At 39.3% G+C, this 24,261-nt stretch overlaps 1 protein-coding gene across 1 annotated transcript; it reads left to right on the top strand.

Moving 5' to 3' along the window:
• Positions 1-3,257: 3,257 nt before the first annotated feature.
• LOC124164169 (pancreatic lipase-related protein 2-like) lies at positions 3,258-20,018 on the top strand. Its single transcript, XM_046541369.1, has 10 exons — positions 3,258-3,462; positions 4,971-5,202; positions 7,626-7,791; positions 8,637-8,731; positions 9,250-9,377; positions 10,302-10,442; positions 10,560-10,646; positions 11,393-11,501; positions 11,580-11,704; positions 19,793-20,018. The coding sequence occupies exons 1-10, from the start codon at positions 3,387-3,389 to the stop codon at positions 19,876-19,878; spliced, it is 1,245 nt and encodes a 414-aa protein (XP_046397325.1). The 5' UTR covers positions 3,258-3,386; the 3' UTR covers positions 19,879-20,018.
• The last annotated feature ends 4,243 nt before the right edge of the window (positions 20,019-24,261 follow it).

Here is a 24,261-nt window from a genome sequence, read left to right as displayed (position 1 = left end):
TGCCTGGGGAACAAAAATTGAAATATTTCGCGTCGGGTTGTTGGACGCTCACGTACATGCCTTAATGTGAGAGGTGGGGTGGCAGATTGGGGAAAGATTTTTCTTTCGAGAATTGAAGTTAACAGTTGCTTTAATACTGATGTGTAAAACATTTTGTGTAGCAAAGAGAAGAACAAAGTTTTCCTCTACATTATGTTAAAAATGCGAGAAAAATACGTCATAATAAAAATAGGGCATGTTGTTTAATAAAATGTGATTAAAACTATGAATATAATAAACATTTGCACGATAACGGATTCTAAAAATGTTCATTTTTAGTATCGCATGATTTTAATTTAGGCATTTTGGAACAAAACGCAACTGTAGAAAAATACTCCCGTCAATTTTCTCAAGAAGTAGGAAATAATCTGAGATATTTTATATTAACTTTACAGACATCCCCTGCTCTAAAAAAATTACTTAGAAAAAAAGCATTTCAGTTATGTGTTCACTGATTATTCTATTATTAGAAAATATAATAGTTTTTTTCCAAAATTAAAAGTAAAAAATATCATTTTTGGCCAGCTTTTTTCGATTTCATCCCACCGTTAGTCGCCTGATCAGCAATTTCCGCCAAATTCAAATCACTACAACAGGCTCTCTTTAGATTCTATTATTTTTTAAGTCTATAATTTTCGGCCTTTTACAGTAATAGTACGATATAAACATACCTTAACTCTGGGAACCTTTTGGGAACTGGTAAGCACCAAATAACTTATTCTGAGGATAAATAAATGCCTTTATTCAGGCGAGGTTTAGAGTAAAAAGTCCCCTCTTCAGCTTTACACATAATAGGGTAGTTTTATTGGTTTATTATTTGGATGGATGACCCACTAAGGCCTTAGGACAGTAAACAGTAGGGTTACCCCAGGAAGATGCATATAAATTAAAGCAAATGTAAAAAGGCTACAATAAAATTTATTGGGAACTAGTACAGTCTTTTATTAGAATAATATAAATTAGCAAACAAGTCAGTGCAGTATGAAATATTTCTTCAATGTTCTTCATGAGCTCCTGCATAGAAAAGAAAAGAAAGAATCATAAAATTAGTGAAATTCATTCAAATTGTTTGATACATTAAAAGAGAAGAACACCTAATGAAAATAAAAGAAAGCGAAAATGCGAAATTTTAGGACTTAATGAGTTTCAAACACCATGAGCTATGACTAAAATGGCTATGAAGGAGTGTTACACTGTGAAACATATTTTTTTTGGGAATTTCAACGAAAAATAAGTTAGAGGAGACAGAAAAATTATTGTATAGATAATTTCATAATTTAAAACCTTTATAAGAGGGAAGACAAATAAATACAGCTCAGTAATTTCTTACAAGATAAATTCCCTGAAACAGTTGCAAAGAGTATTTCTATGCCAGGTCAAAATTAAAGAAAGATTCACATGCCATCATCAGAAAAATGAGTAAAATTAATTCCACTTTTAGAACGCAATATGGGAAAGAGGGATGAAAAAAGGAAATAAATAATTTAAAATGTTGAAATTATCTTTATTATGGGGCCTATTTTCCTGCCTCTGCTCCTTAGGGAATTCCCATTCTAAACTAAGCACTTCCGAAGGATTATCACAAACACAATCAGTCCCACTAAAGCAATTTACATGCCGCAACATCAAAAAGCAGGTGGCTTTGGTGGAACTCGATGGTAGCCTCTTCCTCGTGGTGAGTTCTGGGTAGTTTCTCCACGAAACTAGCAGAGAGCTACTTAGAGAAATGCTTGATGTTCAGTTTCTGTTCTTTCTCAGCCTTGGCTGAATTTCTTGTTGAAAAAAGCTCCACAGGTACGTTATTCGTCATTATGATTGATGTTAATTTAAAATAATTTACCTTATTATTACTTTTTGTGGGATTATTTACTACCATATATTGACTTATTTGCTGAAAAATGAAATTCAATCGAAATAAATATTATTTTACCTGCAATTTATCCTCCAAAATGGAATTTTAGAAACGTAGGCAAAAATGAGTTGTGTTGTGCGGGTGGTCTATACGCAAATTTTGTTGTTAATTCATAGGCATTGTTTGAACCATAGATTTTGTCAAATAAACTTCAAATTTCATTTTTATAAACTGTAAACATGTATATACTCTTTGATATTATCCATTATCCCATATTTTCATAAAATTCGTCTTCATAGCCGTTTGATTCTGAAATCAGCCTGTTTTTCGCAAAATATTAAACTTTAGAGCTCGGGCGGCAGTGGTTAATATAATCCGATTTGAAAAAAGTTTTGTGTGCAAGATCCTTATATCATTTCGCAACTTTCTCGCATACGGCAAATTTGATCAGGAAAAAAAACTTTTTTCGGCCCGCCCTAATGGACACCCCAGAATAGACCACTACAACGTTTAAGCCGTTTTACACGGGGAACGTATTTGCAAAATCTGACCTGTGTATAAAAACGCAGTCAAAATTGCTTCGTGATAAGCGGTGAATGGCCAGAACGCACGCGAGAATGCATGGACGTGAGATGGCAAAATATCCCGTCCTAATTCCGTTAGTGCATTCGCGCAATAACACGCCATAATGAGGAATTAATGCAGTTCTAACCTACGCAATTACGTGCCCCGTGCAAAATTTAGCTTTTTTCCCTTAACGTTTTGTATGAGAATAATTACCGTCATTTACTTCAAATCATCCTTCCCGCAAAAAGAGAACATTGGAGGCAGGGCCGGCCCTAGCAGGTGCGGGGCTAGGGGCGAACCTTCAGTGCGGGGCCCTTCACTTAAAATATTAAACTCTATACCCCATCTACAAACTCGAGCATTTTGAATCCCTACCACTCTCTGGCTAAGTATGTGTTCCCCTCCCAAATTCAGACTTCGTAATCACGCCGTCGTTCACATAAAAACATTGCACAATAAACATTACTGCATTATTATTCCTTTTTCATAATATTATTTTTTGTCTAGCACGGACTTAACAATACAGTAATAGTTGAAATTTCGTTTTCAAAGCTATCGTATATTTTAAATTTTTTTCACGAACGCGGGGCCCCCCAAAGCGCGGGGCCCGGGGCGGTCGCCCCGCCCTAAGGCCGGCTCTGATTGGAGGAACCACGAGTTGAGGAAGGCCTGCGTAAAAATATGTGTTCTTAAAAATTTTTACATCACACCTGACGTAAATACCGTCGTTAGCTCTTCCTTCCTGTCGGGTGGTTTCCGCTCTCGCGGTGAGCAAGCGGAACTCGTCGATGGAGTTCAGCATTGTCAACTTCTTCACCGCAAGGTGGACTGTCTGCATTTCCTTGTGTAAGAATGAACGTTGTCCCAAGAAGTCCTTACATTCTTTCGTTAACCTCACGTGGAAATTAGCGAGTGTTTTACGAGAGCAATGGATTACTTGAAGAAGTTTCTCCTGCTGGCGATTTTTTGCTTTCATCTTCAGCCTTCGCTATGCCGGTTTGAAGGTATGAAATCTCTAGTTTTTTACTGCAATTTTTTTCTGTATTTTATATTTGAAATTTTGATAGTCTTTACATTAACATTGGTAGTGCATTTATGTTCAACTGCGGCCAAAAAATTCCATGAGCGAGACACCCTTAATTATATAGTTTATCCCGCAGCAGCCATTACCGCCTTGCTCTATAATACAGCGGGGTGTCTCTTTAATTGTTAAATATTCTAAGAGTTAATATTAAATTTTCTCTGGGAGGTGCCGGGACGACGTTCCGGCACCTCTACGGGGAAAGAGGGCCGTGTCAAAAAATTTAATCTTTTTTTATATTTGGTATAACACGATTCCTCATTGTAACTTTCATTAGGTACAAGTTTGAACAAATTGAAAGCTTTCGGAGGGGTCTTATGTTTGAAAATCGTGCGGATAAGTTGGAATGCGTTCCAGTAACTAATAACATTTTAGACACTAAACACTGGTAGATATAGATATTACCTTTAAGTGCTCATTCATTTGTCTCATGGCCATTGCGAAGGGCAGGGTTCTGGGGGTTCAACCTCCCCTCCCCCGAAACGGTCATGTATTCTCCCTTCAAATCAGTGACGTAACAAGGAATATGCTAAAGGTGGGGATGGCATGACCTGGGGTGGCGACCCCTAATCCCCCTTTTCGGGGGATCCGGGAAAAATTTTGAAAAGTGACATGTCTGAAAATGTATTTTACATCATTTTGGCAATAAAATTTGAACATTAAGCAGATGCAGTTATTAAATATAAAAACTAGAAAACAGTTCTAATATATTTTTTATTTCTCTGAGGCTTTGGGGGGGGGGGATCTATCCCCTAATCCACCCCCATAGTTTCGCCACTGATTCAAATTAATCATTACGCCTTACGGATTGAATGCTATAGAAAACCAAAAATTTATTTAGTTTATCAAAAAAAATGGAGAGCCAAATAAATTTTTTGAGAAATGATAAAAGAATTTAGAATTCTTAATACATTCTTGAGAACGTACCGTATATATGTTGCCAGCTCTCAAAGATCAAGAATTTTGCCCTTGCATTCACTAGCACAGAGAAATCCTATTGGAGAGCTAAGGTGTTGCTTGGGAACTAACCGTAATCGGGGAGTAAAAATATCACCTCAAAAAGTATGGTTCAACCACTTTCCTTTCTTAATCAAAGCTAAGCATGGGTTTTAATTGGTCAAAGCAATGCCCAATTTTGTTATTGAGTAAATATTTAGTTGCGCGTTGCTAGTGACTTGGGATAATTTCATTCCCTGACTAGACTGACTAGAATAATTCTCTCCGGATAAATTAAACACCTTATGATTTCTTTGGTGCGATACCAAATTGACTAACATCTATCCATTTGTGTAATCCACCCGCGTAATTTTGAGAATGCGTAATTTTCAAATCAACGCAGTGAGGTTCGTGCTTTTTTCGCTCTGGCCGCAAATTGTACATGACGAGTGTAACGTATTTATTAGGAATTATTTAATGAATTTATTTTTTCAGAAATTGATCTCACTCCAAGAATCCAAAACATGACTTATGATGATATAATGGATCGAGTGAATTCAATGAATGATGATGATATCGAGGCATATGCGATGGAACATACGGCTACTTTTTTGAATGGTCAAGTCAATTGCCTTGGCCTTCCGAAGAAATTTTTCAAACTTTTCCGTTGGATGTTTAAACCGCACTCCAAAGAAGAAGTTAATGTGAAATTTTACTTGAAGACAAGGTAAAGTACATCACATATTAGCCCGGTCAAATTAGCCCAAAAAAAGGGGGTACGCTTGCATAAATTGCCAACAAGCTGAAAATTTCCAGGAACGTTAGGAATACCACTCTAATGAAATCCTGAAAAGTCCCCATCGATCCCGTGTGGGCAAAAATTTTTATTCAAGGTCAAAGGTCACAAAAATGTGTTTTTTGGATTTTTCGGCCAAACGGTTAGTTTTACGATAAAAATTGCTCAGTTCAAAATTGTAGAGCAGTTAATTTTCAACAAAATTGTCACCATACTTTTTTTCTATAAGATTTATCATTTCTGAGATAGAGCCATTCGAAATTACCCGTAACTGTATTCTTAATAATATGCATAACTATATTATTGCGCTCTTTGAACATTATTGGACACGTAACACGCGTATTGCTCGAATGGCTCTATCTCAGAAATGATAAATCTTAGAGAAAAAATTATAATGACAATTTTGTAGAAAATTAACTGCTCTACAATTTTGAACAAAGCAATTGTTATCGTAAAACCAACCGTTTGGCCGAAAAATCCAAAAAACCCATTTTTGTGACCTTTGACCTTGAATAAAAATTTTTGCACACACGGGATCGATGGGGACTTTTCAGAATTTCTTTAGAGTGGTATCCCTAACGCTCCTGGAAATTTTCAGCTTGTTGGCAATTTATGCAAGGGTCAATGTCTATTTTGACCGGGCTATATAGGTATCTGTCGATACCTTCAAGATCATGTTGATTTTTTGCTCATTTACCTTAAGGTTTGAATTCATATACCACTATGCTCCCATGGTGATGGTAGCCATGACCGGCCCTAGCAGGTGCGGGGCTAGGGGCGAACCTTCAGTGCAGGGTCCTTCACTTAAAATATTAAACTCTATACCCCATCTACAAACTCGAGCATTTTGAATCCCTACCACTCTCTGGCTAAGTATGTGTTCCCCTCCCAAATTCAGGCTTCGTAATTACGCCATTATGATACCATCACGCAGTTGAGTTCAAAATAGTGTAATACAAATAAAATTTATAATTATATTTATTCATAAAATTATAACGTAAAATTAACATAAAAAGCGCGCTTTTTCAATTGGTACGTATTTTTATAAGTTAGATTATAAAAGTTAATTAATCATCACTCCTCCCCTCGCCACACTACGCCTTCAACTACCTAGCTAGCGCCCGCTCTCACTCATGTCAAGTTCTCTCACTCGTTGTTATCACTCACACGACACAGTACTGTACTGACAAACGCAATTGCACAATAAAAATTACTGCATTATTATTCCTTTTTCATAATATTATTTTTTGTCTAGCACGGACTTAGCAATACAGTAATAGTTGAAATTCCGTTTTCAAAACTATCGTATATTTTAATTTTTTTTTCACGAACGCGGGGCCCCCCAAGGCGCGGGGCCCGGGGCGGTCGCCCCGGTCGCTCCGCCCTAAGGCTGGCCCTGATGGTAGCACTTTTAATGTGCTCCCATCCCCTCCCAGATGTGCCCCTCCCAGAAAAAATCCTGGATCCACCCCTGGCTGCATACTAAATCCTCTTAACCCGTCAGTGCCCAAAGTTTTTTTAAATACACACATATTTCACTTTTTTTAAATATGATACATATGAGCTTAACACAATGAACACAATTCTAACTGAAATAATAATAGAGGAAACCTTCTACTAAGTATGTGCACCAAAATGTACGCTAAAATTCACATATTAAATGAATTGCAGGAGTATTGGCTCAGCACTGCACTGAGTGCCATATGGCACCCGTGGGCGTTGACGGGTTAATGTTAGATTCAGTGGGATAGCCAGAAGGGGGCAGAGGGACATGTGCCCCCAAGCCAATTAATTGTTGCAGAAAAACATTAATCTATAAAACAAACTTATTCTACTCCACCATTATGTTTTAGCAAAACAGCTTCCCATTTCCCCATCAATTGTGTTATTTTTAGTGCTAAAATAGCATAAAATGTGATTTCTGGATATGAAAATGTTAAGATTTTCCCTGGAGAGGGGTTCGACCCAATGACTGACTGGGTCGTGCCCCCCAACACTTCGTCCTGGCTATGCTCCTGGTTAAATAAATGACATGATATCATTCAAAGACTAATATTAGCTTACATACGTAATTAAAGTAATGATTAGCCAAAATTTCTCTCTCTTTGGTATTAAATATTACAAATTAGCATTTTACAATATTTTATTATTGGAGCTCATATATTGGTACCAATAGTAAACCCAATTTCATCAATCAATCAAAAATTCCTGAATAGTCATTGGGGTTCAAATGACTCCACACTATTTCTAGTTCTATTAAGGATGAGTGTGCCCTCTAAGGACACCCAAAACAAAATAATCTCATCTCCAAAACTGGTTCCAGAAAAAACATTACTCTTCTCGTCAATTCTTAGGAAGGTGCGAAAATGGATGGAAATACCCACGAGTCCTGGTATATCAATGAAAGGACTTGACTTTAATCCTGATCGCTACCGGACAATTTTCATTGTTCATGGCTTTCTTAGCAGCGCTTTAAGTTCAGGCTGGGTAGATGACATGGCTGAGGCTCTTTTAGACTGGGTAAGTTACTTTAAAACTACAGCAATTGATTTTAATTTCCTTGACTGTTGAAAATTCATAAATGGTAGTCAGGATAACTTTTTGAAGAGTGGATCTCATTAAACTCAGTTGGTGCCATTTCTGGATAACATTCTCAAATGAGGTGAATTTAAAAAACTAATTGATACCTATTATTTTTTGATATTTAGAAAACAGTTGATGTGGTGCTTCCTTAAAAACTTTACGTCATGTTTGATACAGGCACTGATGATGTTTGAGTGACATCCGGTGTCCCGTAAGGAAGTATAATTGACCCTGTTTTGTTCAAGCTATGCATACCTATATAAATCAGAATGCCGATCATAAAATGATCCCTCCACGAGGGAATTTTCCACTTCATATTGTTATTTTGACACCTATGAGAGTCTTTGAAGTATAGATCTATTGCTTCATTCAGTAAGAAAAGTCATCTATCTTTTAAGTTACTTTCGGGACACACTGCATTGAAAACATTTTTCCCACCGGTAACTGATAGGGCATGGAAAGGATTCCTGGCCCATTTTAATGCCCTATGGCTAATGCCTTCTGCATGTATTTCAAATTGGGCCAACAATGGGACCATGGATCCTATATAAGTTGGGGTGAGAACGTTACTCACATTCTCTTGAAAACGCTCCCAGTTGGAGGAGTGGGACATTGAGCATGAAATGCTATCAATGTAGCATTTCCCGGAAGTAACTTACAAGATAGATTAAAGAAACTGAAAAAAATTATTTTAAAAAAGTCAATGTAAAAGCTCACACCACCCTGTTGTTCTCACTTTTCTGAAGTATCATTTTGTTCTGATTGAAAGTTATGTGTTCCAGAGTGATGTAAATGTGATAGCGGTAGAGTGGACATCAAGTTGGCAATACTGGCGAGCTGTGGCAAACACAAAAGTGGTTGGTGCTGAATTAACCAAGTGAGTTGTGAGAATATTCACAAATACTTTTTCTTTTAAGTGAAGGATTTCATTGTGTAATAGGTTGGAAAGTCTCTGTCAACTACACTGAAGTCATTAATTCGATACCTCCACTGCAAAAACGTTCAACAACTGCCCACCGAATCAAATCTGCTCATCTAGTAGCGCAACAAAACGAAACAGCTCCTCCAAACCTTGTAACCAAACCTCCATAGCTTGTAGAATTGGAGATGACAGTTTATGCTCTGGCTACTGCCAACTGAGCAGATTCATATTGTTGGGCTCCAAGGTGAGTGGATTTGATTTGGTGGGCGATTGTTGAGCATTTGTGCAGAGGAGGCATGGAGTAGTGAACAAGTTAATAAAGAAAATCATGTCATAAATTCTGGTTTTTCTATGTGAGCTTTCAAGAGACCTAATTCATATATTTAATAGCATGTTACCTCATTTTCCATTGGATCAAACTATAATTGTGCCAAGAAATGGGATATCTCAGGCTAATAATTCTTCTTTTTCAGACTTGGAATGTATCTGATGGGAGTCAAGGGGGCTGATCCCATGTCATTTCATTTGATTGGACATAGCCTGGGCGCTCATATTGTTTCCTACATGGCCACCTGCATTGGTGGGGTGGCAAGGATTACAGGTTGGTAGCTGTATTTGCTAGTAACATGAAAATAATCAATACTTTTTTATGCATTTTGCTTTATTTGGTAGGATCCTGCAGAGAGAATTTACCTAATTTATTACCTTCTGTACCTGTTTTTGGAACACCAGACTGGCTAGTACTGACCAGCTGGGCTCTCTATCCTCTTCATTCCCTGGTACATGAGTAATGACTTAATCTAAGCGTTGTATATAACAATTTTTACATGGTAAATTTCGTCCTTGGTATAAATTTGCACATGCATGCCTGCAAACAAAGCTACTTGCTATACATATTTAGTGGTTTGAAAATTGTTCGTCATGGAATAGCAACTAAAAATGGGGTTTTCTCTTTGAAAGTGGCATTCTAATGGTGGTTATTAAGTACAGCCTCAGTCTCCTTTGTCAATGGGGCAGTGAGGGGGGAGTTTTGGGGGATAAAAACCCCCCCAAAAGTCAGAGAAATTTTTAAGTTTAATCCATTTAACTTATCTGGATCAGTATTACTTATAGAAGAGTGTTAGGATTTATAAATATCCCTCAGAAAGACGTAAAACTTGCCATTTTGAACCATTATTCTTCAATTTTTTTTGGGAGGAGGGCCCCCGCAACTCCTGCTTATCCTGGTGGGTATGCAATACCCCTACACCCGTAAGTATTAGTTGCGCCTAAAACCCCCCCTAACCTTACTTCCTAGCTGCGCCCCTGTCCTATGCTACAATGTGGACTTGAGACATCAGCACCTAGTTTGGTAAATCCAGATTGCCATTCTCCTTGGAAGAAGATGGCTCTTTGGTGTTACTTTGTAGTCTGAAGAATTGGGTTAGAATTTTGGCTACGCCAAATGATTTTTCATGGCAAATTTCTTCATTGGGGCTATAAGTAAACATTAAGAATTTTTATCTTTTATTTTCCATCTATGGAGGCTTGGATCCAGCTAGTCCATGCTTTGGCTCTGACGACCCTGAGAGCAAATTGGATTCATCAGATGCTTCATTTGTTGATGTGATTCATACTAATGGCCGATTATTCAAGAAACTGGGACTGGGGCAACCAGATCCTGTTGGTAACTATTAAGCATTGGCACCTTTCTCTCTGGTTTAGGATCATGAGATTGATGATTGACCAACTTTTGTGTACCTTCCCAAGTGTTTAATGAATAATTTGTTCATTTGATTTCTAGGTCATGTTGACTTTTATCCCAATGGTGGAATGATTCAACCTGGCTGCAAAGACAAAAAGTCTATATTGAACATATTGAAGCTTGACAGTGAGTCATATTTATCACTAATCTATATCCCCTTTTTGTTTGCATTTCGGAAAAGGAAAATTTTGTATTGCACGTTCCTTAAGGCATTTGCATACATGTGGTACATATTTCCTTAAAATTTGTAGCAATGAGTGGTATGTGGTTTCTAAAGGTCTCCACGAATATATCCAGATCACTTTTAGTCTAGTTTATTTTAATTTTTAGATTGCATTGTTTTTGCATCATTGACATTGATGCCTGAATGCCCAGCCATTGGTTCTTTCCATAATGTTGTAAACTTAGACACAACTTAAATGATGGGTAATTATGCTGAATTTTAGTTGAAATGATCCTTACAACAATGTAAATGCAATGATGGAGTATAACAATCATTTTCAAACACCTTCAAACAGCAATCATCCATGTTCCTTTCAACACTTGGTTGATTGGCACACTTTCAAAGACTTTATCCAGGGTAGAAATAGGTATATGCACTAGAAAGGATGGATAAAAACTGTCCCATCCAGGCTTGGCTGGAATTTTCTATGAAGAAATACTTTCCTCCATTTTAAAGAATTTTTCAAAAAGAATTTTCCTTTACTCCTAGAATATTTAAACGAATTAGATAAATCTTTGAGTACCTATTTCAAAGAAAACTTAGAATTGCTAGTTCTAAACAACAAATGTTAATTTTTTTCACATTTTGTTTGTATGTATTTTTGCATGTTTTCTCATGTCTTGTTTTCTTTAAACTACTCAATTGATAGAATTTCAGCGATCAATTTGTAGTCACGGACGTTCACACCAATTCTTCATTGAAGCTATTAGAAACAACTGCACATTTTGGGGTCATCGCTGGAAACAGAATGAAAAAGGGTTTGTAAATTGTTTCTGTCATGGTATTTTAGGCAGCATCTGTTTTCTCTACCTTATCATAATTTTTACCGGTTTCAGGTATGCTAACGTGGACTACTCATCATGTACCTTGGAAGACTGCACAGAGATGGGAATGCTTTCTGAAGAATTTCCTGCTAGAGGTGTCTTTTATGTGACGACCAAGGAAAGGATACCATTCTGCAGTGAGTATATTTGTGAGGTGTAATATACTAAAATAAGTCGTTCTAGCAGCCTCTCATTAAATTCATTAAGTGGTGGCTTATCCTCATACTGTGCTCAAAATATGTTTGCTGGAGAGGGGGCTGGTCTGAAGCAAGTTGGGAAAGGTGACCTTTGCTCTAAACCTATCACATACAATATCATTATAATTACATAAATATATCATCAATATAAATTCTCCTCAAGCATATGAATGAAAGGGCCCAATACTATTGGCAAGAACACCAACTCTTGTTAGCTTTGCCCTGCTCACAGCTCCATTGGATTTCCCGGTGCAGATCCCATATGGAAAAAATATTCTGGACCAGGCTCTGGCGATTACTCCGACAGAACTGGCCATTACTAGCCTGTTCTGGCTCTCACCAGAACAGGCAAGTTCTGGCCAGTTCTTGCAAATTTTGTAAGTTCCCAGATTTACTGGCCCACAAATAATTTTTTTTTACATGGGACCTTCTGCTGCCGAGTGAGCAACGTTATCAACAAATTTTGTTATCAAAGTGAAACATATTCTATAAGAATCAGGGCATAACCAGTCCAATTGACTTCTGTTTGGAGTGATTCTGGTAGCATAATCATTGTTTGCATTGTCCACATTTTTTTACTTGTCCTGCTTTCGAAAAACTATGTTATATTCAAGGTAAAAAAACACAAAATATGAAGAATTTAAGTATACCGGGACTAGCCACGGTGATAACTTTACGGGAGTCACCCGCAATGCACAATTGTGCGAAAAATCCACAGAGAAAAAATCATTCGCCTTGACCGGGATTCGAACCCGGATCCCTCGATTTCCGGCCGAGTGCTTTAGCCAGTTAAGCTACGTTTAAAAAGCATTTATTGCTTACTTTGGCACAGTACAATATATAAAAATTTACATATTTACATATTTTTTAAATATGCTTTAAAATCACTTACAGTTATACAAATATTTAGAATAGATATATGGCACACCTTTATACATGCATTTTTATAAATATTTATATAAAAAAGAGAGTGAAGATATACATAGGCAGCACTATATAATAAGAAAAAGAAAGAGAGAAATGAGCCAAAGCAGAGATCACTTACTTTTTTTTTAATTAAAAAACATTTTGCAACCACTCCTTCTGTTCCTTTGTAATATTTACAGTTTTGTTTAGAAATCTCACTTTTTCAATTAAACTATACCTGATGTCTCCTCTATAGTGTTTGCTAAAAACATAAGCAGCCACAAGTTCAGTTAAAATCTTTTTCTTCGTGCATGGGAAGAGTTGGAAATTCAATTTTAATAGATCCTCATCGTTAATTCTTCCCGTGCCGAAAGCATCGAATTCTTTATATATGTTTTTCAACGTTTGCCAAAATACATCGTGCTTTTCTTGACAACCAAGAACAGTGTGCGGTATGTCGTCATGCCTCCCACAATCCGGACACTCGTCCTCTGCTCGTAGACCTAGTCTCTTTCTCATGGCATTAGTCACCAGGCAGTCCGAACATATGCTGAACATTATGCCCGCCTCCCTCGCACCACTTCCCAGCCTGGAGTAATTTTCCCAGGTTCTGCTTGACCTTGTGTAAGGAGTCGCTTCCAGCTCCTCCTTTAGCACGCGCTCGTATATTTGTTTAGTGGACTGCAGAGTATTGTTAAATGCATATTTGTCCCCGAAATTATTTGCTTCGTGCACGATTTTCTTAAAGTACCTCAGCCCCCTTGTTTTTTCCATGGAGTTAACCAATAAACGTTTTCTTTCGTTATCATCTGCGTGTAAGATCTTAGCGATATTTTTAATAGCTATTATCCGTGCCTTTATTGCTGTGTTGATTAGGTTTAGACCACCCAGTTTTGGGGGCGCGTATAGCCTTTTCCTTGCAACTTTTTGAAGGAAGCCGCTCCAAATAAATTTGTTCGTCATCTTTATAACGCTAGCGTTTACTCTTTCAGGCATTGGCCAGACGTGAGCCACATACCATAGGTTTGGGAATAGAACTTCGTTGAGTAGTTTTATTTTTGATGTAATCTGCGTGTTGTATTCCGCATAGCCAAATATGGTTTTCCGAATTTTTGCGGTTGCCATGTCCCAATTTTTATTAATGGTGGCGGCAAGGTCTTTCTCCCACCATAGCCCTAATATATTTTGGCCATCGACTTTGTTCCAACCTTTTGTATCAGAAAACTCTATCCCTTTAACATGGATGAGAGCAGATTTGGACATGTTAATTCTCATGCCTATTGAGGTGTATTTTTCCATTATTCCACTTATTCTGTCTAGTTCTAAATTATTTTTTACAAAGACAGTGATATCATCGGCATATATACAGGATGCGTAACTTTTTCCACACCTCCTGATTCCGATGCTGTGTTTCAAGTCTATTATAAGTGGCTCCATTGCCAAAGAAAACAGCAACATAGACAACGGACACCCCTGTCGGACTGAGTTTTTAATCATAAAATGATCAGATAATTTGTTCCCTATTTTAATTTGAGATGTAATCTCATGATAAAGCGTTTTAATCATGCTTATAATTCCTTCTGGAAAATGTTTTTCTCTCATAATCTTAAAAATCCATTCTGTTCTGATGTTGTCAAAAGCCTTTTCTAGGTCAATAGTTAAAATATATAGTGAGTTTTCCTCTTCTGGCATGCTACTTAGAATAATGTCCCGGATTAAAATACAAGCGTCAATTGAGGATTTCCCTTCTCCCACTCCAAACTGATTCTCTAGGCCTGCGCCATTCATTATCATGGTCATTTTTTGGACGACAATATGGGCTAATATCTTATAGTCTGTATTTAACAGAGAGATTGGCCGAAATTCAGTAAGGTGCTTCGCGTTTCTCTTTTTGGGAACCAGTGTGATTAATGCATTTTTCATCCGCTCACACATTTCCCCATTTTTTAAGATGGCGTTAAAGACTGCACATAGAATAGGTTTCATTTGTTCCCAAAATGTGAGATAGAACTCATTAGGCAGACCGTCCTCCCCTGGAGCCTTTCCCTTTTTCAGCTTTAGCTTCACATCGTCTATTTCGTTTACTGTGATCGTTGCCTCGAAGCTCTTCGTGTTTTCGGGGTTGAGCTTGGGGAGGGGGGGGATAGGCGGCCCATCTCCGTCTTCCCATACCCCGTACTGATTATAAAGTCGACTGTAAAAGCTCGTCGCCTCCTCGAGCCGCTTTTCGGAGTCAACTAGCCCTCCCACTTCACCTCCACTCGCATTTTTGATTAATATCCGTATTTGTTCCAAAGTCAGAGCTTCTGATTCACTCGTATCGTACCCTCTCTCCCATTCCCTCGGGGCAAGCTTTTCCACCTCCCGTCTGTAAATTTCTTTTTTTAGTTCTTTAATTTCGAAATTTACACTGGGTGTCCTGCAATTTGAATCTATCAGCTGTTGAAGCACCTCTCTATAAAATGCTATTCCTTCATTTTTCTCTCTATAATAATCACTAGTTAGTTTTTTAAGTTTTTTTATAATACCTGCTTTAAATATCTGTTCCCACCAGGTTAAAATGTCTTTTTCGCTAAGAGCGTGGTTTGAGAGCCTTAATATTTCATATTCAACCTTTTTACAGAATGTTACATCTTTTAGTAAGTTGGTATTTACGCGCCAAATTTGTTCCTTCTTATTATATGTCCTCTGTGTAACAAGGTCCAGTTTAATTTTAATGTGAATTGCGTGGTGATCTGAAATGGCAATAGGGGTCGTACTATATTGAATTAAATCATTTTTTAGTTTCTGTGATATAAATATGTAGTCGATTCTGGTTTTCGAGTGTGTACCTATTCTGGTAAATTGTAATCTGTTTTGAGCTGTATTTTTACCGGTGTCTATTGCGTCCATATTGCTGACTAGAGTTTTAAATGTCTTGTTTATTGGGTATCGTATTTGCGTATTGTTTGCCGAGCTGTCCTCCCTCCTATATATAGCGTTGAAATCCCCCCCCATTATAGCCTTGTCCTTGAAAAGGCATGCGTAAGGCAGAATTTCGCTTGCCAGGAACTCTCGCATGTCCTTCCACATCCCACCTCCTGCAGGGGCATATACGTTAATAAAGTGCGTGTCCCCGATTTGCAGTGCAGTTATCCTCCCGGAGGCATGACGACGCACATTCGTTACCTCTAAAGACTTTTTAGTTAAAATTGCTGTACCTAGAGAGGAGCCATCAGTATTGCCAAATATACAATAATGTTTGCTCTGCCAAGCAGTCGATTCTTTGTATTCTTGGATGAAGATGACGTCTGCTTTTAGATCATTGTACATAAAATTCTTAACAACATTGATTTTTAAGTTATTCGTAATACTGGCCACATTCAGTGACGCCACCGTTATCTCTCGTTTACTTGGAGAGGTACTCATTGTTGTATTTGAAAAAAGTTCTTTCTAATGTTGGGGAAACAAATAGAAACCGTTTGCATGACAGCTTCGGTATTTAAAGAAAAATATTCAAGAGAAAAAATGTTCAAATTTATAAAGTAAGGAATGAAAGTAAAGTCTGGCCCTCGGCATGGTTCATATAAAACAACTCTGATTATCAAAGCAAGGGTTATTTGACAATTTAAATGCATAGTTATAATCAAAGCAAAGCAAGAGCTATTTAAATTAATTAACGTTAGATTTACAAAGACTTTGGAGGAATTATTATCCATAATTTTTTATTTTTTTTTAATTGGACGATTTTTTTTATTCCTTTTTGTGCTCACCACCCTGGATTCTGATGCCTCGTTTTCTAAGCCTGTCATTCCACTTCTTTTTCTTTTTCTGTGTGAGGTCCTTCCCAAATAGTTTTTTCGCGACTGCGGCTGCAGTTCTATTCGTTTCGTCATCCTCTGAGGGGGTGAGGGCCGCGTTATCACTAGAGCCCATCTCCTCGTCGTCTCGCTGCGACCACAGCCTGCTTGGACCTGGTTGTGTAAGAAAGGAAGAAAACACTCCCTCCCCTCCCACCCCCCCAACGGCCGAGGACGTTTTTTCTTCTTCCAGCACTTTCATATTGTCATCACAACCTCCCTCCCTCAAATCCATGATTTCGGTCGAAACCACAGTGCCTGAGGCATTCATTAAAACATTTCCTCCCTCCCCTTCACTTATGATTTCCACAATTTTACTATCGGGTTTTCCCCCCTTCACTACAACATTTCTCTCCAACACTACTGCTTCTTCCGTGTCCGTCTCGGTTGAGGAAACAAGCACATTGCTGTCGTTGTTTATGCCGTTGGATATATTTTTCTTACGTTGCCTATTTCTCTTTTTCTCCTTTTTCTTCACTTCCACCCCCTCTGTTGCACTCACAGCACTTTCGCCGTTATTTTGCGAAACATTGCCCCCACTTTCAACCGATTTGGGCGTCTCCTCCGCCACTTGTACTACCCCCCCGTCTTCTACTGGGATGTCCATCCTCTCCTCGTCGTTCTCATCTTCTCCCCCCCCGCCAGAATTTTTAAGTGCATTAGCGTATGACGGTCCCGCCTTCGTTTTGGGGCACTGTAGCCTCAAATGATCTTCACTCCCGCATCTTGAGCACGTTAACTTTTGCCCGTCGTAATGAATGACAGCGCGTTCACCTTCAATACTAATGACACTTGGTATATTTTCAGTGAGGGACATCTTAACGGTCCTAGTGCCCGTCAAAGTGCCCTGGTGTAACCCATCGCCGGCCCACCTATTTTCCACATACGCGAATATTTTTCCATATTTGGACAATGCAGCTTCCACTTGCTCACGTGACACCTCGAAGGGTAGTTGACACACTTTAACGTACGTATATCTCTCGGAAATAGACTCGCACCACCAAGAGAACCTTTGGGGGCCCTTGGTCGGGAACTGGAATTTTTCACCCGCTTTCACCATAATCCTTTCGAAGGTAGTCTCTTGCTTGACTTTGACGAAGATCGACTTCCTTGCCGGACCCAGCCTGATTCCGTATATTTCCTCTGTCTTCAGCCCGAGGTCTCCACCGAGCAGTTGGTGGACCTCAAGGACTGATGGCGCCTCACTCACACTCTCTATGTTGACACGGAGAGTGTTCTTCTTCTCAACTGGCATTGTGACGGCTCGCTCTGCGTACACCGACACGAAACACTGTCCGCACACCCCTGGTACAGGGGTGCGAACCCACAAAAAACAAAGCTTTTGCCTTCAACCGAAAGGCAAAGCACTCCACCGGGAACGCAAAAACCACGTTCCCGGCGATCAAGGGCTCGATCGCCGGGAAAAAAAACCTCGGTCGCTGACTCACAGATAGCTCCGAAACACGTCCACTCCGTCCGAGCTACCGAGGCGTCATTCTTCCCTGTGGAAATTTGTGGACTATACCGGACAAGGTGGTATGGACTGCTGAGCATATTATGCGACGAGCAGTCCAAATCGTGCGCACGGCGCCACAGCCGGAGAGTAAAGTCCGAACTTTTCGCACAATTGTGCATTGCGGGTGACTCCCGTAAAGTTATCACCGTGGCTAGTCCCGGTATACTTAAATTCGTCAAAGAGAGAACACCTCTATGTGTTCAAAGTTCGGACTTTACTCTCCGGCTGTGGCGCCGTGCGCACGATTTGGACTGCTCGTTGCATAATATGCTCAGCAGTCCATACCACCTTGTCCGGTATAGTCAACAAATTTCCACAGGGATGAATGACGCCTCGGTAGCTTAACTGGCTAAAGCACTCGGCCGGAAATCGAGGGATCCGGGTTCGAATTCCGGTCAAGGCGAATGATTTTTTCTCTGTGGATTTTTCGCACAAAATATGAACTAATTTATGCAATTTTGTTTTTGAAAATGACATAATTTATTGAAAACTGGGTCTAAGAAATAAAAATCTATGGACCAAGTGAATGTTTGTCAGTGATCATGTTACCAGTTTCACAGTTCTACTCAGTGGTGCAACGAGTGAGGGGGGGGGGGGTTTGGTGGATAAAACCCCCCCAGAGCTGAGAGAAACTTTTAAGTTCAATCCATTTTACTTAATTTGATTAATTTACTTTTAGAAGAATGTATGGGTTAATAAAATATCCCTCATAAAGCCATAAAACTCACCATTTTGAACTATTTATCTTAAAGATTTTCTGGGGGAGTGCCGCCCCACCTCCCGCTTATCCTGACGGGTATACCACACACCTTGGGGATAGTTGCGCCTAAAACCCCCCTAGCCTTAATTCCTAGCTGCGCCCCTGGTTCTACTAAATATCACCATCTAGGTACTCTTTAAGTTGGTTGGTGATTCTGATGTGTTTCACAACACCATAGATGCATGTAATGTTCAGATGCTGCAGCCTTTCCATGAGCTCAGCAAATGCATCAAAAATCAGGGAAAGGCAACATTGCTTAAGGCCGTTTTACACGGTACACGGAATTGCGCAGTCTGACGTACGTGTGAAGGCGCAATCAAAATTGCGTCGTGTAAAGCGGCAAATTGCTAGAACACATGCGAGAATGCGTGGATGCGAGACGGCAAAATAGCCCCTGTTCTAATTTCGTTCATGCATTCGCGCAATTCCACGCCATTCTAGAAATTAATGCAGCTCTAACCTGCGCAATTCCGTGTGCCGTATAAAACGGCCTTTAGACAGTGCGTGCATCTGATACATATGTGTATTTATGGTGTTGCGAGGGACACCCGGCTCCCTCTGCACTAATTTCAGCTGAACTGATAGAATATATTTTGCTGTAATTATTGTTATAATCTACCATGAAAAAGTGTAGTCCAATGACTGCTTTAAGAACAACGACAGAATTTGAAGATGCATACCCATTTGGGGTTCATATGTACTCTGATCATCTATTGTTATTGTGTCACTGCTTCAGTATGTGTGGAAACCATGAATTTACATTTCTGGGTCTTGACAAAAATTTTCCTCTGTCTATAGACTATCTGTCAATACCTTCCTTTAAGCCAGGGTAACAGTTACTATTTTTAAGCAAAAAATCTTATTTATTGCTTAAAAAAATTATGTTGCTGTATTATCTATAAATATGAGTAAAATTGTCTTTGTATCACATGTTGTCTCATAAAAATATAGGAAAGTGTTTTTTTGTTGAAACTGCCCAATTAAAGTGTGGGTCTCTCAATCTGCAGGGCCATTAAACATGATTGACCAAAGAATGGCAAGACTTCTGGGAGCAAGGCAAAGGATGAACTTTGAAGCGGGGCTCATTACATGACCATAGTTACAGCAAATCATGAAAATGTGGCTTTGGACCTTATTATCATTTCAGCTATGTGAACTTATTAAGGTATTCAAAGCTTATGTGCACCTCATGATTATTGTAACTAATAAAGTAGCAACTAAAGTAGCAGAAAACAGCAAGTAATATTATTGATTTGTTGATGTAACTTAGTCTCAGTCTTCGATTATGTAAACCTTAGATACATGTAATGCCATTGGGGCCTAAGTTGTGCCATGGGGACAAGGGTTATTGAGATGCTCCAACACTGGTTGTTTTAATCTTTTTTTTGTGGTGTAAAAACTTATTGCAATACAAAACTAACTTCAATCCACAGTGATCTACAGATATATATCTAAACCTAGTGGCCAACCCTCTAAGTTTCCACACCAAGTTACATGGTGGCCAACCCTGAAGATTCACACAGATTAAAGATCTACAACAATGGTGACATATTAATTGGTGGAGTTCACAACCAATCTTTTTAACAGCTATTTGTGCAGGAAGAGACTCTGAAGAATTATGGTGTGGCAGTGTATAACTGCAAATAATGAAACAGAAAGAGTGATCCATCTTTTCCTGGGAAAGTTCCCAGTCATGGCAATATTCATATTTTATTCAAGCTTTGTAATGCCTCTAGAGTTTGTGAAATAATTTTTTTTCTCTCAATTACAATAGGAGAAATGTTACCAAGTAAGTTATTTTGCAAGAAATAAGAAATTATATGCAACATATTGCAGTAGTATCTGTTGATGTTTGACCTCAAAAGTTAAATTTGCATCGTTAATTCATGCATCCCTTCTTCTCATTAGTAATAGATTTTTCTGGTTCGGAGTTCCCCTAATTTTATCCTCAAGCTGTTCATACACTTCATCCAATTCTTCCTCCCTATGTTGCTGTTGGGCATGTAAACTTGAACCACCATGAGGTCAATAGGTCTCATCTCAATTTCTACCACCAGAATCCTATTGCTAACCTGATCTATACCCACAACTCTCTACCGAGCTTTCCATTTAATAGCATAGCTACCTCTCTATGACTTTCCTCCCCACCACTACATGCAACCCTGTACCTATCACTCCAGTAGTCCCAGCTATTCTTCCACCTCCCTTCGGATAGTCCCAAGATATCCTCCCTTTCTCCATTCCTGTTGTGATATTTTTTAGCTTACCCACCCTCATCATTGTCCTGGTACTCCACATCCATACATTCATTGATGCCTTCTTCTTCTTCTCCATCTTCTTGGTCTTATTTTCTTCTTTCTTTGAATTCTGCTGCTGCTCTTTGCAAAGATTTTGCATTGTACTGCACCTTGCTGACCTCACTGCCACCTACCACAGCCACCTCTAAGAGCCACATTTTGCAATTCCTGTTGATCGACAGCCTTGAGGCTTGTTTGATTAAGATTTTTTCTGAGAAGAGATAGGTGGTAAGGTTTCCCACCTCCATTCCTAGTGTTTTTTACATGAACCATCAGTGGACTACTTTTAGTCTGGCTCCCACCCTTCGACCTATTTGGCAATGGTGGCCCTACCAGAATTAATTGCAAGTTAATCCCGCCAGTGCAGTGCTAGTGGCAATTGGAACACACAAATCTTTCCACTGCAACAAGGTTGTAGCCCAGAGGAAAGGAAATACGTATGAGTAATCTGAAAATCGAGAGGGAGATGATTTTGTTACAATTAAGAGACATAATTATAATGCCGCACAAAAGGGATGCAGCCATTCCACGGATTAAAAATTACCCTATTTGTCTGAATATGTATAATCCCCTCTTTATCTCCCAAAATGTGATAAAAGGTAAGGGGGAACTATATTCAAACCCATTTTTTAAATTTTTTTGCGAAACTCAAGCCTCAAAATTAGGGGGGGACTATATTCGGTGGAATACGGTATTTGCTTTAGTACTCCTATAACTTTCCTAAATAGATATTATTTATTCCCTCACATATCTGGGTTACGGTGGGTAGATGGGATTGGTCATTACCTTGAATAATGATGACTAGTACAAATCTTTGAGTGTGGTTAATAATTATTATTTTCCTATTCTCTCCATTTGTCCTGGTGTATTGCTCAAATCATAAAATGGAGGACCTCAACTCTAAACAACTGTTGGTATCAAATGTTATTACCAATTTCAAAAAAGCATCAAACTGGATAAAATTGATTCTTGCTTGGGCCGCTGTATGTTTCAGTAGTTTTAAATTTGCTAATCGGATCCCTGCTTTGGCTTCATGACAAACTTATTGGAGAGAGGGCGCTCCCCTCTGAAAGTCGGCAAAGTTTTTCGCTGCCATAGTGAGGAGCATCAGAGTGCTTACTCGGAGTAAATGCGAGATTTATTGCCTCTCCGTATGCGACTAAGATTGAAATGGAGGAATGATTGATCACCTGATCCCCTCACCCTTTCCATGCTTGGGATGATCCTAGATAAGCCCTATTGAAAGCAAATCTTTGCTATCGGTTAGTAAAGAAAATAAGTTTATCCATTTAAGGTTAGAATAAAACAAATAATTTTTCATCGACGAACGTTGGCCAATTAATTCTTCAAAACAATCAGTTGAGAAAGCATACGGAGTAGGTACATATGCATTGTTTTTTTTTGTCTCCGAAAATGTGTTCATTGAGGCTCTGTGTCCCTAAGCCAGGGTCGTAGCCAGGATTATAGGCCAGGGGGGGCAGACAGATCGTCAGGTAGGGAAACAAGTATACATACGTTACTAATGCGGGGGGTGGGTAGGCCGGCGCTAATATTTAAAAAATGATCCGATAACAAAAAATCCCCAGGTTCGAGCGACGGTGGATATTTTTTGTTTCCGAAAATGATGTACACATTGAGGCCCAGTGTCCATGGCCATAGCTAGGGACACTGGGTGGACAGACAGGTAGTCAGGGGGGGCAGGCAGGTAGTCAGATCGGACAAAAAGTATCTGTATCTAAGATGGGGTCCTAGGGAGTATAATGGATACAACATGGCTGCCGACTTATAAAAAAATATTGGGGAGCCCATACTGGGGTCCCCGGGAAATTTTATAAATAGTGAGTTTTAAAGTTTTTATAAGCATTTTTGAGTCATATGATCAACATCAAAACCATGAAAACTCGACTCTCGATACCTCGGTACTCCGGGGAAAATTGTTAAGCCTGACATATCTATTCCTCCCCCCATAACGGATTTTTGGGGGACCCCTCAAGTCCCATGGAGTCGGCGCCACTGGGATACAATCGTAAAATGTTTGCAGTTCAAGTTGTTCATGTCGGGCGAAAATTCTGCCAGGTCGGGCGGCGGCCGACCCCCCTGACAACAGCTCTGCCTTGGACCCAAACCCTGCCCGGGAATGAAACGAGAGGAGTCGGCATTTGAACCGAAGGAAAAATGGAGTCTCAAAAATTGACTCTTTGGCTGAGGCTGGTAACCTCTGACCTTATCCCCATGTCCGACTCTCCCGTCTCACGATTTTGAGAAATGATCATCTCGAAACCTTAATTTAGGAACGGAAACGTAGTGTTTGCCCTTTTGGTGAAAATTGAAAAAGTTTCCCACCCTATCATGCTCCACAGAGTGACTACAGTGAAACCTGTCCATGCGACCATATGATTCATTGCCCACTTCTATAAGCAGTCATTTTTTCCCTAGAACCTCGCGTAATTCCCGTGTAAAGCCTGAATCACACCATCATTTTTTGGAGATCGCAAACTCCAGCTCCAGTGATAGCTCCAGCCAGGGGCGCAGCTAAGAATTAAGGCTAGGGGGGGCTTAAGGGGCAACTAACTATAGGGTGGTTTCCTTTAATTTTTTAATTTCCTAAATCGTAAGATTATTACTCCTGGAGTACGTATTTCACGCTTATAGATTTTTAAATGACGATCTATTTTTCGCGATTAAATCAAAAGTGAAAAATTTCATGCGCGCGAAAACGCGACGGCTAAGCATGAATGCTGGGAAAAGCCCGTGTGACGTCATTCTGGTTCCCGCTGGGTACTCTGCTACCTGCTAGAATCCTGCGTCGTATCAGCGCTCAAAGCCTCGCCCCAAGGTCACCTCACTTGCGGCAGCGGGAACCAGAACGACGTCACACGGAGTTTTCCCAGTATTCATACTTAGCCGTCGCGTTTTCCCGCGCTTGAAAATTTTCACTTTCCATTTAATCGCGAAAAATACATATCGTCATTAAAAAATCTAAAAGCGTGAAATACGGACTCCAGGAGTAATTATCTTTCGATTTAGGCAATAAAAAAATAATAGGAAACCACCCTATTACGAATACGCTGAGCTGGCAGTAGCCGGAGCATAAACGCTCACCTCCAATTCTCCAAGTCTCCGAAGCTAAGGTAGAATATATATTTTTCTTCTGAGTATATTGCTGCTTTCTACCTACA

Source organism: Ischnura elegans, chromosome 8 (genome assembly GCF_921293095.1).
Source record: "Ischnura elegans chromosome 8, ioIscEleg1.1, whole genome shotgun sequence".
Taxonomy (NCBI): domain Eukaryota; kingdom Metazoa; phylum Arthropoda; class Insecta; order Odonata; family Coenagrionidae; genus Ischnura; species Ischnura elegans.
The sequence above is the reverse complement of the archived record's forward strand: the minus strand, read 5'-3'. Positions and strand labels throughout refer to the sequence as shown.